This window comes from Phascolarctos cinereus, unplaced genomic scaffold, assembly GCF_003287225.1.
Source record: "Phascolarctos cinereus isolate Bilbo 61053 unplaced genomic scaffold, phaCin_HiC Scaffold_4;HRSCAF=312, whole genome shotgun sequence".
Taxonomy (NCBI): domain Eukaryota; kingdom Metazoa; phylum Chordata; class Mammalia; order Diprotodontia; family Phascolarctidae; genus Phascolarctos; species Phascolarctos cinereus.
In genome coordinates, this window is record NW_027555847.1 from 302,760,000 (window position 1) to 302,777,844 (window position 17,845).

The window sequence follows — 17,845 nt, forward strand, 5'->3', positions numbered from 1 at the left end:
TTATTAATAATCATCTCTTTACAGTTTTAATAAGGTCCAATATTTTTCCCCAAAATCTTTGGGGTCTTCTCCTCTTTTAGGTATGATGAAATCAATTCCTTAATGCTCCAAAATAGTGTCAACTCCAGCACAAAACTCCTGTGTATACTTGGTCTAGGCCACTTACTTTCATCTTTTTTTCCCCTGTGCCTTTTTTTTTTAAACAAACAAAAAATACACAACTAGGAGTCTGATATTCAAGTCTGGATGTTGGGGACCCATAATCACTTATAATAAAAAGATTCTATTATAAAAAGCTTTACAGTTTTCTTCATTTTTTATCTGTTTGCTGTCCTCCCAGTTTCTTCCTTAATTACCCTGAGAATTATTTTGCTTAGATATTTCACCAAACTCACTTTTCTTTCCACTATTTCCAGTTATTTTATAAGAAGATACTGCTTATAACCTTCCAGTTATTTTACAAGAAGATACTGCTTATAACTTTCCACCACCCTTCACCTTAGGATTTATATTTTAAATTTATATTTTAAACAAGTATTGCCCTTGGCTACACTCTTTCTGACTGACAAATGGATTAGATGTTTAGTCAGTTAACAAATATTTACTAAGTGCCTACTATGTGCCAGGTATTATATGTACTAGATAAAGTGGTTTCTAGGCTCTTGTACGTCCTGACAATTGACATAAATGAGTCAAACTTCTTTAGTAAATCTCACACTTATTTTTTTTTAGACAGTCTAAAAACATTAAATTTAACTGCTGGCACTCTCATTATTATCTGAACTCTGTTCAATCATCATCAAGTCGACACATTGTAGGAAGAACTGACCCAATAATATTTTCATCATAAATGAAATCAGAAAACAAAGTAGCAACTAAAAGAAAAATTGGCACACAAGTTCTCTTAAACAAATAAAAGGAGTTGGCATGGTTAAGGTTTTTTGTTTTTTTTAAGCACATCTAAAAGTATTAAGATAACATTATTTCATGGAGCATTTGGTTATCCTGCCTTGTGGTAATTAATGTTTAAGAAAAAACAAAAAAGAAAACTATGAAAACAATTACAATCTGTATTCTACAGTGAAAAGTCTACCAGATTTGGAATCTAAGGACCTGAGTTCAAAACCTAGCTCTGCCTTACAACCTGTGTGCCCTAAGTTACAATTTCTCTCGACCTAATCTCTAAAATGAGGAGGTTGAACCAGATGATGTCTTAGATTCTCTTCTAGCTTTTTATTTATGAAATTATCTATGAACCTATGAATCTATGAATCCATTATGAAAAAGAGATCTGCAAAATGTGTGTTGGAAAATATATTCTAGGATCAAAGAATGATAAAAGATAAAGGCTACTTATTAGAAGTTTCACACCTATAAATCAAAAATACTTTCTTCAAAGAAGTTGGAAATGATCTACAGAGAGTTTGACAAGAAATCCAGCTAAATCAGATAAACTAAAAAATGAATGAATATATAAGTGAAATTGACAAGAGTTCAACAAAGAGAAGACGATGCAAACATTATCTACCAACATTTTTATAGTGATGTTACCAACAACCACCATATTTGGATTCTATCAAACCTGGACCTGATTCTTCATCAAAAAGTAGAATGATTCACACTTCAATTCTTCAATTATTTGTATATTTATCACAGTGGTTACTTCTTCCACTGATGTAAACTGTGATTCCTCATTACATAAGTGGTACATCTAAAGCTACTCCACCCGAAAAATTCATCACCCTGCAGCTAATCTAGTGACAAGCCTTCTTGAATGCAGTCCTGGTCTTCAGAAACTTAACATACAAAGCATCACCAGGCCACTAAAAGTGGACATAGAACTTTAAAAAGTTGGAACTGGAAAGAACATCTGAACCTGATCTAGCACATAAAGAAGAAATGAATTTTAAAGACACTCAGGGACAAATTTTCAAGAAAGCTCAAAGAAAGGAAGATTCCCTAATCAATCAATAAGCTTATATATCAAATGCATCACTAGGAGATAAGGATACAAACACATGTTGAAATTAATTCACACTCTCAAGGAACCTATTAACTTAACAAAAAAGAACAAGAATAGTTCTTTTATCCTCTTCCCCCACTCCAAAAAAGGTAGACATCATCAACTACCAACCTATATGCCCTCTTCATCTCTATAAAAATATTTGTGAAAATCAAGGGCTTCCTTGGAAAACATAAGGGAACAAACAAGAAAGTATTCGAAAAAATTATACCCAGAAAGCTTTCCTCAGACACAATCTCTCTTATGTGCATCAAAATCAGAAGGCACTGGGATACAGTGTGGTACAGTGACAAATGCTGGCTTTGAAGTCAGGAACATGGGTTTAAACGCTGGTACTGCTACATAATGGGCAGCTAGGTGACATAATGCATAAAGCACCAGGCCTGAAATCAGAATCAGTCTTCTTCCTGCATTCAAATCCAACCTCAGACATTTACTGGCTGTGTGACCCTGGCTAAATCACTTAACCAGATTTGCCTCAGTTTCTCCATCTGTAAAATGAGCTGGACAAGAAAATGGCGAACCACTCCAGTACCTTTGCCAAGAAAACCTCAAATGGGGTCACAAGGAGTTGGATACTACAATATTAACTTTGTTACTTTGGGTAATCCACTTAACTTCCTTGATCACCAGGTTTCTCATTTGTAAAATGAGAGGTTTCAACTAGATTACCTCTAAGATCCCTTCCAACTCTAAATTTATGGTACTATAATCACGTTGTCTTCTGTTTTTTCAGTCTTTTGGTTTTATTTTATTGTTTCCTGATTTCTCATAAAGTCATTAGATTTCCATTTGCTCCATTCTGATTTTAAAGGAATTCTTTCTTCAGTGAGCTTTTGGACCTCCTTTTCCATTTGGCCAATTCTGCTTTTTAAGGCATTCTTCTCCTTATTGGCTTTTTGGATCTCTTTCACCATTTAGCCTAATCTGTTTTTTAAGGTGTTATTTTGTTAAGTATTTTTTGTTTGTTTCCTTTACCAAGCTGTTGACTTGTTTTTCTCACATCACTGTCATTTCTCTTCCCAGTTTTCCCTCTACCTCTCTTACTTGATTTTCAAAATTGTTTTTGAGCTTTTCAATGGCCTGAGACCAATTCATATTTTTCTTGGAGGCTTAGGATGTAGGAGCTTTGACTTCATTGTCTTCTGAGTGTGTGTTTTGATCTTCCTTGTCACCATAACTTTCTATAGTCAGAGGTTCTCCCCCTCCCTCCTCCGTTTTCTCATTTTCCCAGCCATTTCTTGACTTTTAAGTCTTTGTTAAAGTAGGGCCCTGCTTCCGGGGTGGAGGGCACACTTTCCCAAGCTTCAGGGGTTTTGTCTAGCTGTTTTCAGATATACTTCTAGGGACCTGTAAGTTTTCAGTTCTTCTAAGGTGATGCGATTTGAGGAGAGGTGTTTACTACTGTCTTGACCTGTGCTCTGGTCTGTAAGTGACCACAAGCAATACTATGAAAAAAATTTTGAAGCAAGTTCCTCTGATAAAGGCCTCATTTCTTAAACATATAGGGAAATGAGTCAAATTCATAAAAATAAGAGCCATTCCGCAATTGATAAATGATCAAAAGATATGATCGGTTTTCAGGTGAAGTGATCAAAGCTATCTTTAGCTATATGAAAAACACTCTAACTCACTACTGATTGGAGAAATGCAAATTAAAACACTTCTAAGGTACTACTTCATACCTATCAGATTGGCTAATAGAACAGAAAAGGTAAATGACAAATGTTGGAGGAGATGTGGGGAAAATGAGATGTAATGCACTCCTCGTGGAGCTGTGAACAGATTCAACCATTCTGGAGAGCAATTTGGAACTATGCCTAAAGGGCTATAAAACCATGCATACCCTTTGACCTAGCAATACCACTACCAGGTCTATACCCCAAAAGAAATAAAAAGAAATAAAAAGGGAAAAGACCTATAAGCACAAAAATATCTATAGCAGCTCTTTTCTGGGGGCAAAGAATTAGAAATTAAGAGGATGCCCATCAACTGGGGAATGGCTGGAAACACGCTGTGTCACGTGATTGTGAAGGAATGCTATTGTGCTATAGGAAATGACGAGCAGGATGCTTTCAGAAAAACCTGGAAAGATTTGCATGGGCTGATACAAAATGAAATGTACTCTGCAAAAGTGACAGCAATATTATATGATGATCAGCCATGAATGACTTCGCTATTCTCTCAAAACAATGATCCAAGACAAATGATGAAAAATGCTATCCATTCCCAGAGAAAGAACTGATGGTGTCTGAATACAGATTGAAGCATACTTTTTTTTAACTTTATTTTTCTTCAGTATTCTTCTACAATATGACTATTATGGATGTTTTCACGACTCCACGTGTATAACCTATATCGAATTGCTTGCCTTCTCAGTGGGGAGGTGGGGGTGTGGAGAGATGGGGGTATGAGGAGGGAAGGAGAGAATTTGGAACTCAAAGTTTTAAAAACAAATGCTAAAAACTGTTTTTACACATAACTGGGGAAAAATAAAATACTAAATAAATGAGAAAAATAACGATCACAAGCAGAAATCCATATTTAATCTTGTTGCTCTAATGTTACCAGCAAGAAAAAGACTTTACAATACATTTTTCATTTTTTAAAAAATAACAATATTGAACAGAAGCTGAAATCCATAGTCACTTATGTTTATGTCAATTAATCAAGTTTTGAAAAAGTGTATCCTAAAGTTTTACTTACCTCTGGAGGTGCTACTGGATAAAGTAATTTTTCTCCTTTAAGCAAACAAGACACATGACTGTAATAACCGATCAGATCTGATAATGAAGAAAATCGCCTTCCACCAATGTAATAATCTCCACACATAGCAATAATCCTGTTTGCAATGCCAAAAAGAATCTAATATAGTATATGATACTGATAAATTAATATATAAATGTATTTAATGTAATTTTGAAAGCAATGGCAAAAATAAATTTTTAAATAATCCATTTTAAGTGGTTCTCAAAAACTTATTAAATTTATTGTTAAAATTATTACTCTTTTCATTGCATACTAAGTTCCGGGAAGCATTAACTTTAGTTAAATAAATGACATGATATATGTCAAATGTCAAAGCCTTAACTGAATTAAACAACGAACTAAAATATTTGACAACCTTTAATAATACGACTTCTCACTCTTTTCCCCAACTCTGTTTCTCATCATTCATTCTAGATTTACAATATAAGCCATTCTTTCTTTTTTTGCTAACAGATGGGTCCTGGAAACATTTACACAAACTTATGCAAATGTAAAAGACAACAATAAATTTAAAATATATTACATGTGTAACAATTCATATTACTGAACTTAAGATTTAAAATTTTAACTATGGTTATCTAATATTGGAAGTTCTGTACCTCTCAGGTACAGCTAGTCTTCCCTCAAATTTTGTCTTAACAGCTAAATCACCTATACAACAGCACAAATTAGAATATTTGGATCTGATAATTGAAAAATTGCTGTTCTACTTGACTGGTGTGACTTCTGGAAAAAACACATAAACCAACTAAGTGAGAGAGAGTGAGAGTGAGAAAGAGTGAGAGAGTGAGAGAGAGGAGAGAGAGAGAGAGAGAGAGAGAGAGAGAGAGAATGTAATTTTTTTTTATCGAAGGGTTATTTTTTAGTTTGTTTTGCTTTTTTCCCTTTTTTTTTAACCTACAGCTTTATGAACTAACTTTCTCTAAATCAAGCTTTAACCCTCAAGGGTTCTTTGCATTTATTTTGCTGGTGATGGCAAATGTATTTCAAATAATCTCAATAATTCTTAGTAAGTCAACACTGTTTTATATCAGAAGAAATAAAATGAATATTCAATACTACTCTTTACTATGTATTGGTGACTAAATCACTTGAACTGAAAACAATTTATAACTTAAATAACATCCAGCTTATATGCCCATAAAAAGTGAGATGAGAATATTTCTACATACTAAACAGAAATAGTAATTCTATGACATTTTTATACAGCAGCAAAAACTTACCTAAAATGATTGACAACATTTGTTTTGCTAAGGAACGAAAGTACAAAGGATCCTGGCCTACGATCACTCTCTCGTATTAGATAACTGCCAGGTTTCCCTGCTTGCCGGAGGCGTTCTTCTGCTATGGTTCGATCAAGTTTTCCATGATACCATCTAGGAAAAATAAAAGAATTCAAGAAATTGCCATTATGAAAAAGGCAAATGTGAAAATAATACTGCTAGTTTGGGGGGGAGGGCATGAAATGCTATAAATATCCACATTTTATTTCCAATTTTTCCAGTAACTAATTTTGACCTTGAACAAATTATATACAAGTCTTTCAAAATTTTTAAAACTTCCTCATCTGGCCCAAGATAGGGCTTCAGGGGCTACTCACAGGCTGATACCACTAATGACTGGCACAGGAACTTTGATCTGCTGTTTCTGACACGGTCATGTTCATCTCTCCTTAAGCAACTAGTGACTTACTGCAGACATTGGGCTAACATAGCCCTGTAGTCTCACAACTCCCAATCTCAAGATTCCTCAGCCTCAACCTCTCAGGGCTTCTACCACCACATGGAGTATCTCAAGGGGTTCTCTCAAAATCAGTACATAATCCATGGCCAATATGCGTTATCTAGTTAAATCTATAATTCAGATTCTGATCACATCATACCTAAATTATTACCAACCTTTCAAATTACCTTAACTCTTGAATAACACTTCAAAATGTGGCAAACGTTTACCAAAATGAGAATCTATGCTGAACAGGAAAATGAGAAAGAAAACCTATCAGACAATTTCTAATTCTTACGGAAAGTTTTGGCCATGAAAAATTTAGAAACTTCAATTACCTCTGTAAACTGTTGTGAGAATTACAAAGAAAGACAGATTAAAAAAAAACCCTCACAATTCTAATGATACTAACAGAATCCCAAATTTATACTATTATCAGAGGTCAAGACCCTGACATACTAGGATTAAGGAAAATTGATAAGAGCTACAAAGGGAGGAAATGGTGTTTCTTTTCACTGTGTTTGTACTAATTTATAGGTGTTCTTAACCTGAGGCTCATGATTTTTTTAACATTTTAATAACTGTACTTTGATATAATTGGGTTTCTTTGTAATAACATGTATTTTATCTTACGAATTTAAAAATTATATTCTGAGAAGGAGACCACAGGCTTCACCAGACTGCTGGAGTTCATTACAAAAAAGGTTAAGAATCCTTGTCATCCAAAGATAACAGATTAAGGAAAACAATGTGTAAGTATTTATCACTGCATCTTTAAGCTACCCCAGACTCATACTGCTCCTTAATACTGTGAGCCATTGTTCTCATTTCACAATCCTCAATAAAATTAGTAAAGTCTCTTTGTTGGTAGTCCCTGATGAAAACCTAGTTCCTTCCTGGAGAGGGAAAGGTAAGAGACATGGTATAGTAGGGCTATATCGGTGTGCAAGAAATGGTCCATCCCCAAAAACGCAATGATTGGCAAAAAAGACTGTAGCTTTGGACAGATTATATACTGCAACTACTTTTGTCTTGTGTGATACATTACCAGACAACTTATTTAAATTATACTTTCAGTCTTCAGCTAAAATTATGCTTTCAATAAAGAAACTAGGAAAAACTCTGGGCGGGGGGGAGAAACCTCATGGCTTAACTTTTTCATTTTACAGACAAGGAACTAGATCCTAAGAAGTTAAATAATTCAATCAAGGTCACCATAGCCAGTTAGAGACGGAACACAAATTAGAACCTAAGGTCTGACTCTCAGTCTATAGGGCTTTTCCTACTATTCTAAATTACTTCCCATTCCAACACAGCCTTCTAAGCTATGCTATTAAGAATCAAGAAGTATATTCTAGCATTGAAAAATATATCAGGATCACATGAAATTGGAAAGTGGCTAAATGAACACAATGTAGCTAAGAAACTGGCATCTTGGGGGAAAAATCTTTACGTCAAATATCTTACATGGGTCCACCAAGCCGTAAAAAATTAACAAAGAGCCATTCTGTAACTGATAAGAAGCAAAAGGATATGATAAGCTTTCAACCAAATTGCATACTATTAACTATATGAGCAACTGTTTCAAATCAATAATAGTAAGAAATACAAACTAAAACTCCGAGGTTTCACATCATAACCAGCAAATTGACAAAGCTGACAAAAGATGGAGAGTCAATAATAAAAGCACTATAAGAACACTGAGGTAGGTAGGTGGCTCAGTGGATAGAACTCTGGGCCTAGAGTCAAAAAGACCTGAGTCAAACGTGGCCTCAGACACTCATTAGCTATGTGACCCTGGACAAATCTCTTAAACCTCTGTTTGCCTAAATTCACTGGAGAAGGAAATGGCAAATCACTCCAGTGTCTCTGCCATAAAAACTTCATACGGGATCATGAAAAGTCAGATACAACTGAATGACTGAACAACAACAACAGAACACTAGTACATGTTTGGTGGAGCTGTGAATTAATTCAGCTATTCTTGAAAGTAATTTGGAATTACATTAAAAAAGTTAACGAAACATCCATACTCTTTGATTCAGAAATCCCTCTGCCAAGAATACAACTCAAGAGAGTCAAAGATAACACTTCTTTCATGGTAGTAAAGAACTGAAAACAAAGATGGCTAGACAAACTGGAGAACTAGGACATAATGGAATATTACTGTGCTATAAGAAAGGATATAAAAAGAGATAAGGAGTTCGAAGAAGTATAGGGACATAAGAACTGATACAACATGAAAGAAACAGAACTAGGAAAAAAAACAACAATTACAACAATGTAAATAAAAGAAACCATAAAATGAAAGTGTATGCTAAGCTTGTGAAAAGTGAGAAAATACATTCCCCTTTTTCTTTGTTGTAAGGATTGGTTTTCTGAGGGAAGAGGAAAATAGAAAGGAAAGGATATAATAGGGAAATGAACGGAATGTAAGAACAAAAGGCATAAAGAAAAATCTATCAGGAATGACAGATAAAGAGAAGTAAATATACAACACAATGGTTTTACAAACGTTTCTTCATCTTTAGTGCTTAAGTGAAATACAAATATTACTAAAAGTTATTAGGTGTTTTACCTTGAGCTGAATGGTCAAGTTGGCATTTATTAAATACCTAAGTGTCAGGAACTTTGATAACAGCTTGGAAGCTGAGTATAAAGAGGCACCCTACTAACAACTTGCAAATAACTATGTCCAAATAAGATATATGCAGTATAAATTAGGAGTAGTTTCAGAGGGAAGGCACTAATATTAAAAAGGACTACTGAAAAGGGTTCTTGTAGATAGAGGAAGCCAGGAGGTGAAGTGAGAGTTCTAAGGATGGGGTTCAGCCAGTGAAAATTCTCAGTCAAGAGTGTCAAGTGCAAGGAACAAAGGATGTAAACACTGCCTAAAAGTGTAATTAGCCTTGAAAGGTAGGAAGGAGCCAGGATTAAAAAAAAACTTTTGAAAACCAACCAGAGGATTTCATATTTGATACTGGAAGCAACAGTGAACCGAATGATGTGGTCAATCTTATGTTTTACAAAGATCAATTGACAGTTGGATGGAGGATGGATTGGAGCAGGGTGAGACTTAAGGCAGGGGAGACCAACTAGCAGGCTATTGCTAGTCTTGGGAGTAAGATGATAAAAACCAGGGGGAGGGGGAGCAGGTGCTCAGAGCAGTATCTGAGAACTGACAAAACTTTACAATTGATTAGACATGGAAGGAGGTGAAAAATTTGAGGATTATACCTAGATTGAAAGCCTGGGTAACTAGAAGGATGGTGGTACTTTCAACAGGATTAAGGAAATTAGGAAGAGGAGAAGGTTTGGGAGGAAAGATAAGTTCAATTTTTGGACATGTTAAGATATTTACAGGATATTCAGTTCATCAAATAAAAAAAAAAACTTTTTAATGTAACTTTTGCACTATGTGGCAGAGGGGGTAGGACCACCGGCCCTGAGGTCAGGAGGACCTGAGTTCAAATGTGACCCTGAGCAACTCTCGTAACTCCAACTGCCTACCTCCAAAAACAACTGTTTATAAGTTTAAGCAAGATCTAAGACAGAAAAACAAAAAAGTTCTAAGTGTAACAGAATGACATAAACACCTGGCCTCAAGGAACTGTGAACCACAGTATATCTGGTAATGTATCACACAAGACAAAAGTAGTTGCTGTATAATCTGGCCAAAGTTACAGTCTTTTTTGCCAATCATTGCGTTTTTGGGGATGGACCATTTCTTCACACCATATAGCCCTACTATACCATGTCTCTTACCTTTCCCTCTCCAGGAAGGAACTAGGTTTTCATCAGGGACTACCACAAAGAGACTTTACCAATTTTATAGAGGATTGTGAAATGAGAACAATGGCTCACAGTATTAAGGAGCAGTATGAGTCTGGGGTAGCTTAAAGATGCAGTGATAAATACTTACACATTGTTTTCCTTAATCTGTTATCTTTGGATGACAAGGATTCTTAACCTTTTTTGTAATGAACTCCAGCAGTCTGGTGAAGCCCGTGGTCTCCTTCTCAGAATATAATTTTTAAATTCGTAAGATAAAATACATGTTATTACAAAGAAACCCAATTATATCATAGTACAGTTATTAAAATGTTAAAAAAATCATGAGCCTCAGGTTAAGAACACCTATAAATTAGTACAAACACAGTGAAAAGAAACACCATTTCCTCTCTTTGTAGCTCTTATCAATTTTCCTTAATCCTAGTATGTCAGGGTCTTGACCTCTGATAATAGTATAAATTTGGGATTCTGTTAGTATCATTAGAATTGTGAGGGTTTTTTTTTAATCTGTCTTTCTTTGTAAATCTCACAACAATTTACAAAGGTAACTGAAGTTTCTAAATTTGAAAGTTCAAAATCCTTTAATCTTGGAAGTGAAGACTTCCATGAAAAGAAAACAAGTTGATCTGAACTATCTTAGAGGCTATCTTCCAGGTTTATCTAACATTGTTTCCCTTCTACTCTAGTTAATGTATAATTTGACAACTTGTCAATCCTTAAATCTTGTTCCATGCTTCCTCACCTATGCATCTTTGTTCATGCTATGCCATTTATGCTCTTGGAATTCCTTTGCATCTCGTGCAACTTGTCCAATGCAAAACTATCCCTAAGTAACTTGAAGATAGAAATTGTCTTCATCATCACTAATCACAGAAGCAGAAGCTGCTTTTAAAAAGCGGGCCCCGAAACATCTACTGAATCAAGTCTTACCTCCTCTACCATTATGCTTAAGACTAAAAAACTCCCCTCTCCCCTTAATTCCAATAGCAGTTATCTACAAAGACTAATTTGGCATTTAAAATGGGCCATCTCGTATTGCTCTTATCATTTTATGCTTGTGCCTTGTCCTGTCAACTAAACTACCATAAGGTCTTTGAGGGAAGTGATCCTAGGGATCACGTCAATTATTTCTTTGCATCCTTGGTACCTTAAACATAGTAAACAATCAAATATTTATTGACAATGACAGAGGAGGGCTAGCCTGAGAAGAAAAATGACAAACACTTGGAGTTTGGCAAAAAAGTACAAAGTACTTCGATCCCCAATAATTTCTTATTTACTCATATTAAAGATTTGCATGTTTCCACTTTCTAGTAGGAAAGTAAACTATATTCCAGTTGATATAGAGGTACTCTTTCAGAAAAATAGGAACCATTTGTATTTCAAACTCTTTCAGAAAAATAGGAACCATTTGTGTTTCAACAAGTTGTTACTTCTAATGCAAATCAAAACAACTCTGAGGTACCACATCACACCTATCAGACTGGCTAACATGACAAAACAGGAAAACGATAAATGTTGGAGAAGATATGGAAAAACTGAAACACTAATGCACTGTTGGTGGAGTGGTGAACTGATCCAACCATTCTGGAGAGCAATTTGGAACTATGTCCAAAGGGCAATAAAACTGTCCATATCTTTTGACCCAGCAATAGCACTTCTAGGCACTTCTAGGGCTGTATCCCAAAAAGATTATACAAATGGGAAAAGGACTAACATGTAAAAAAAATATTTATAGCAGCTCTTTCTGCAGTGGCAAAGAACTGGAAATTGAGGGGATGCCCCATCAACTGGGGAATGGCTGAACAAGCTGTGGTATATGGATGGAATGGAATACTATTGTGCTATAAGAAATGACGAGCAAACTATGCCCAAAGGGCTACAAAAATGTGCATACCCCTTTGATCCATCAATAGCACTTCTAGGCTATATCACAAAGAGATCAAACAAATGGGAAAAGGACCCACATCTACAAAAATATTCACAGCAGCTCTTTTTGTGGTGGCAAAGAATTAGAAATTGAGAGGATGCCCATCAATTGGGGAATGGCTGAGCAAGTTGTGGTATGTGAATGTAGTGGAATACTATTGTGCTATAAGAAATGATGAACAGGCTGACTTCAGAAAAACCTGGAAAGACTTATATGGTCCGATGCTGAGTGAAGTGAGCAGAACCAAGGGACTTTGTACACAATAACAGCCATGTTATACAATGACTAAGATTGTTAAACAACCCTTCTCAGCATTACGAGGATCTAAGACATCTCCAGAGGCCTCGGGATGGAAAATGCTGTCCACATCCAACTATGGAAGTCAAATCGCTATCACTTATTTTTACCTTCTGTTGAGTTTTGTTTCATCTTTCTGATGGTTCCTCCTATCGGTTTTAATTTTTACTTACAACTTCACTAATGTGAAAATATGTTTAATAGAAATGTAAATGTAAAGCCTATATCAGACTGTGAGCTGTCTTAGGGAGGATGGGGGGGAGGAAGGGGAAGAAAAATTTTCCACTCAAAAGCATATGGAAGTGATTGTTAATAAATCAAAATAAATTAATAAGTGCCAATTTATCCACTGATGTGAGGAAAGGAGGAAAGAGAGAGACAGGAAGGGGGCCGGGTTCCCATGGAGCAAGTGGGCCCGCACATGGTTTAAGGACAAGTGGTGGCCCAAGACAGAGAAGCAAAAGCAGGAAGAGGAACATAGGGAGAGGCAGCCAACCATATTGGGACCAGATACAAACAAGATAAGACTAGCAATATGCAAGGCCACAGATAGACACATGGTACCAGAATGTAGACAGAGGAACACAGAAGCAGACACAAGGGCAGGTGGGCAGAGAGAGACCAAGGTCTCCTCTTTCCAGGCCTGGATCTAGCCCCAAATCCAGTGACAGTCTCTCCAACTGTCCCTTCTGCTTTCATTTGGAAGTGATTTTTTGGAGGGAGAGGGGGAGTGGGCTGATGAGAAGGTTGCAAAAATTACACTGAGGGGCAGGAGTGGTGAGAGAACACGAGCACAGTACTAATGAAGTTAACATAAGTGTTTTTTTGGAATGTGGCCTGCCTTCAAAATTCTTTCCATAAAGTAAAATTTACATATAGTGAGAACTCTCTGTACTTGTTTTGCTGGCCCCTAAGGACAGAATTAAAACCTATGGCTAAAGTTTGCCAGAAGGCACATTTAGGCTCAATATGAGAAAAAAAAATATTAACAGGTAGTTTAAATCACTTTATCTCTCAGTGTCCCAGAAAACACTCAAAAACAACCTGCTGAGTAGATGCCCATATACATTAGTGGAGAGAGTTTTCCTCACTAAGAGCTTCCTACACCAATGAAATCATAGATTCAGACCTCTCAATAAAACAAACAAAAAATTTCCTGACAATTCCTTACTAGCAAAATTTTTTATGAAGTATCTCATACTATTCTTATGAAGGTGGAGAAATACAGATTAAGAAAATAATACAATCAGAGGGATTTAAAATTGGCTTGAATGGCTGGACTCAATGAGTAGTTATTAATGGTTCAATGTCAATATGGCAATATCTATGCTTGGCCTTCTACAATGTAATATTTTTTTATCAGGCAGTTGGACAAAGCTATTGTTACTAAGCTCATCAAATCTGAGGATGACAAAAAGCAGGAAGGATAGTTTACAAATTGAGAGTCAAGAATTCAAAAGGATTTTGACAGATCAGAGCACAGAATCAATCTAGTAAAATGAAACTCAGTCAGGATAAATGTAAAGTCTTGCACTGAGGTTAAAAAAAATCAATTTCACACAACATGTTCAGCAGTTGTTCTGAAAAAGAGAGCTAGCTCAATTTGGAGCAGCTAGGTGTGGAGTGTTGGGTCTGGAATCAGGAAGACTTATCTCTCCAAATTCATATCTGGCCTTAGATACTTACTAGCTGTGTGACCAAGGGCATGTCACTCAAGTCTGTCTGAGTTTCTTCTTCTGTAAAATGAGCTACAGAAGAAAATGGCAAATTATTCCAGTATCTTTGCCAAGAAAACCCCAAATGGAGTCCCATCACAAAGAGTCAGACTCAACTGAAATGACTAAACAACAATAACTATGTCCTTCTCAGATTTATCTGGAGAATTAGAATTGTGTTGAACCCTGACCACCATGGTTTAAGAAGGATGTAGATAAGCTGGATGGTGTCCAGAGAAGGACAACTAGGATGGTAAAGGACTTTTGAGTTCATGCATATAAGAATCATTTGAAGAAACTGAGAATGTTTAGAAAAGAAAAAAGAAAGAAGAGAAGAGAAAACTTAAGGCAAGCATGATAAAGGGTTTTCAAATATGTGAAAGGCTGTCACGGAAAGAAGGAATTAGACTCGTGTTATCTGGCCCTAGAGGGCAGAATCAGGAGCAATGTGTAAGTTGCAAAGAGAAAAGTTTAGTATTGTTTAGTATTGTTGTCTGAAAAAATTCCTAACAATTAGGGCTGCTCAGAAGTGGAATGGCCTATCCCAACAGGTAGCTCCTTGGCAATCATCAAGCAGAAGCTGGACAACCACTGGATGGGTATTTTACAATTAAGATTCCTTCCATTTGTATTGGACTGGACAGCTGCTGAAGTTCCTTCAAACTCTCAAGTTCTTTGACTCTATGATTCAATCAGATAACTCGAAAAATTAAACAGTCTCAGAGTGTAAAGAGTTGAAATAGAGACTATACATCTTGCTTTATGTTATAGATGAAATCAATGCTATGAGTAAGATTTAGACTACAACCTCTGATGCCTTTTCCTACGCTGCACTGCTAAAGTTTTGCTCTCTTAACTAGAGTTTCCACCCTCTATAAATATGGAAATCAAAAAATATGGAGATTATTTATATTTGTTCTTTATTCCCCTAAACCAGTTCCTTTTCCACTGGGCAACAGCCTACAAATCCCACTGTTAACTTAAAAAAAAAATTAAGGGTAATAAATGATGGCCTTCTTTCTTTTTTTTTCTCTATTTCCTTTATTCATAAAGATGTATCATGAAGATAAAACACAAAAACTTAGAAATTCAAAACAAAAAGGAAAAGCTATGGCCTCTGAGTTTTACAAGCACTACATCTAGAGTCATAAGATCATAGGCTTTAGATCTGGAAAGGACTTTAGAAATCATTTTGTCAGAACTCTTTATTTTACAGATAAGGTAACTTGTAGAGGAGATGAAGTGACTTGTCCACAACCACATGGTAATGAAAAGGAGAGACAGGATTCAAAGCTAGGTTTTCTGACTCCAAATCCAGCATACTTTTCATGATATTGATATAGGACTCTGGTTCAAGTCCCTGCTGTTCTATTTAGTAGCTGTGTTACATTAGGCTCAGGAAAGTACAGTGATTTGCCCCAATTTCCTTATCTATAAAACAAAGATAATATTTACACTACCTATAAAATTCAGCTGTTAAAGTTCAAATGGGATGATATATCTAAAGTGCTCTGTAAACCATTACATGCTATATAAATATGATATAAATATAAATAAAATAGCAATTCAACCAATAAGCCTTAAGGTCACAATAAATACTTGGTAATGATCTAAAAGAATTATATTCAATATGATATTAGCATGAGATCCTTCAAGGGTTCTCTCTTACAACCTTAAATATACTTCCACAATTTCTGATATTTAATTTGCATACAAGAGTGCACCAGAATGATCTTAAATTATCTGAAAAGAAAAAATACTTAAAATCCCTGCTACATTTAACATTATCATACAGAGATCAGTTTCTTCTCAACACCAAAAATTCGAGTACATTAGGTCAGGTCTTGTTGGATTGCTAGTTTATTGCTGAAGGTTTGTCACATACACTCAAAGTTTATTTTCATGTAGAAAAAGAGCAAGTAAAATACCAGGAGTATTATTGTAGAACATTACCCAAAGCTGCTTGCAATGTATAATGCAGCAGAATAAAACATTTTATTCATTATTTTTCTAAATATGGAAAATTATTTAAAATTATACATCCTGGGATTTAAGACAGGAGTGAATCTAGAGGATCCCCTATCCTAAATGCCTTATTTTACCTAAGAAAAAAATGAGACCCACAGGATTTAAATGAAATTACCCAAGACCTTTCATGTAATGTGTATTAATTATAAAGACCTCATTGGCTGCCATGGGCTAACATATTGTTCTGTCTCTAGTCTCTCTCCCAAAATTATAGTGCAGGTCACCAAATTTTTTTGGACATCTTGAGCTCAATGCTGTGTAGCAATTTCAAATTCAGCACGTCCAAAACTAAGCTCATTACTTTTCCCCCTAAATCCACACCAATTTCAAGGGAGAACACTGCCATCTTTCCAAGTACCAGGACTCACAGCATCACTCTCATTCAATGTCATATATTTAATTCATTGCCATTTCTACCTTTATGACATCTCTTGCATACATTTCCTTCTGTTCACTCATACAACTACAATCAAGTTCAAGCCTTCATCATTTCACTAGACTATTAGTGCCACAGCCTCCAAACTAGACTGCCTACCTTACTTTGTGTCTTTCCCATATTTCTCCAATCCATCCTCCACACATCTGCCAAGATAATTTTTCTGAAGCTTAGGTCAGATCACGCTGCCTCGCAACTCCCATGAGCTCCAGTGGCTCCATATTACGTCCAAAATCAATAAAAAGTCCTCCATTTGGCATTTAAATATTTCCATAACCAGGCTCTTCTTTCTAGTCTTCTTACACTTGACTCACCTCCATATAACGCTGGTGGGAAGATCCTACTTCTTGTTTTGCCTGACTACACACGTATAATCTGTTACCGAGTTGCTTGTCTTTTCAATAAGAGTGGGTGGGGAGGGAGGAAGGGAGAAAATTTGGAACCCAAAGCTTTAAAAACACATGTTAAAAAAATTATTTTCACATGCAACTGGGAAATAAGAAATACAGGAAATGGGGTATAGAAATCTATCCTGCCCCACAGGAAAATAGAAGGGGAAGGGGATAAGAGAAGTGGGGGAAGAGACAGAAGGGAGGGCAGATTAGGGGAAGGGGTATACAGAATGCATGCCATCTTGGAGTGGGGGGAGGGATGAGATGGGGAGAAAATTTGGAACTCAAAATCTTTTGGAAGTGAATGTTGAAAACTAAAAATAAATAAATTTAAAAAAAAAAGATTCTACTTCTCTCCCCCCTCCTCATCTCACAATGCTCAGACATATTCCCCTATTATCTTCTCCTTTATTCTAGTTTCAGATGAAACATGAACCTTTTTTCTTTTGAGATTTATCCAATTATTCCAGCTTGCTTGCTTCTTAGGATATCTCACTCTATTTCCTATGTCTATGCCTTTTCACTGGCCATCACCCTGGGCCTAAAATACTCTATTTCTTCATTTCAGCCTATTGATTTCCCTGGCTTCTTTCATGACTCTAGTAAGTCTCACCCATGCAGGAGGTCCTTCTTGGACCCCCAGCTGTTCATGCCTTCACCTCTTAAATAACCTTCCATCTACTCTATATGTAGCCTGTACAAGTGCCTGATTATTTACATGTCTCCCACATTAGAATGTAT

The 17,845-nt window shown here is 35.9% G+C and overlaps 1 protein-coding gene across 1 annotated transcript in view; it reads right to left on the reverse strand.

The window, feature by feature from the left end:
• RASA1 (RAS p21 protein activator 1) overlaps window positions 1-17,845 on the reverse strand; it is a 109,567-nt gene that overhangs the window by 73,546 nt on the left and 18,176 nt on the right. Inside the window, exons 2-3 of the mRNA XM_021008047.2 lie at window positions 6,016-6,168; window positions 4,730-4,865 (exon numbers count right to left, since the gene is read on the reverse strand). Of these exons, the coding sequence (XP_020863706.1) occupies window positions 4,730-4,865; window positions 6,016-6,168 (289 nt within the window). The remainder of the gene's footprint in view (window positions 1-4,729; window positions 4,866-6,015; window positions 6,169-17,845) is intronic.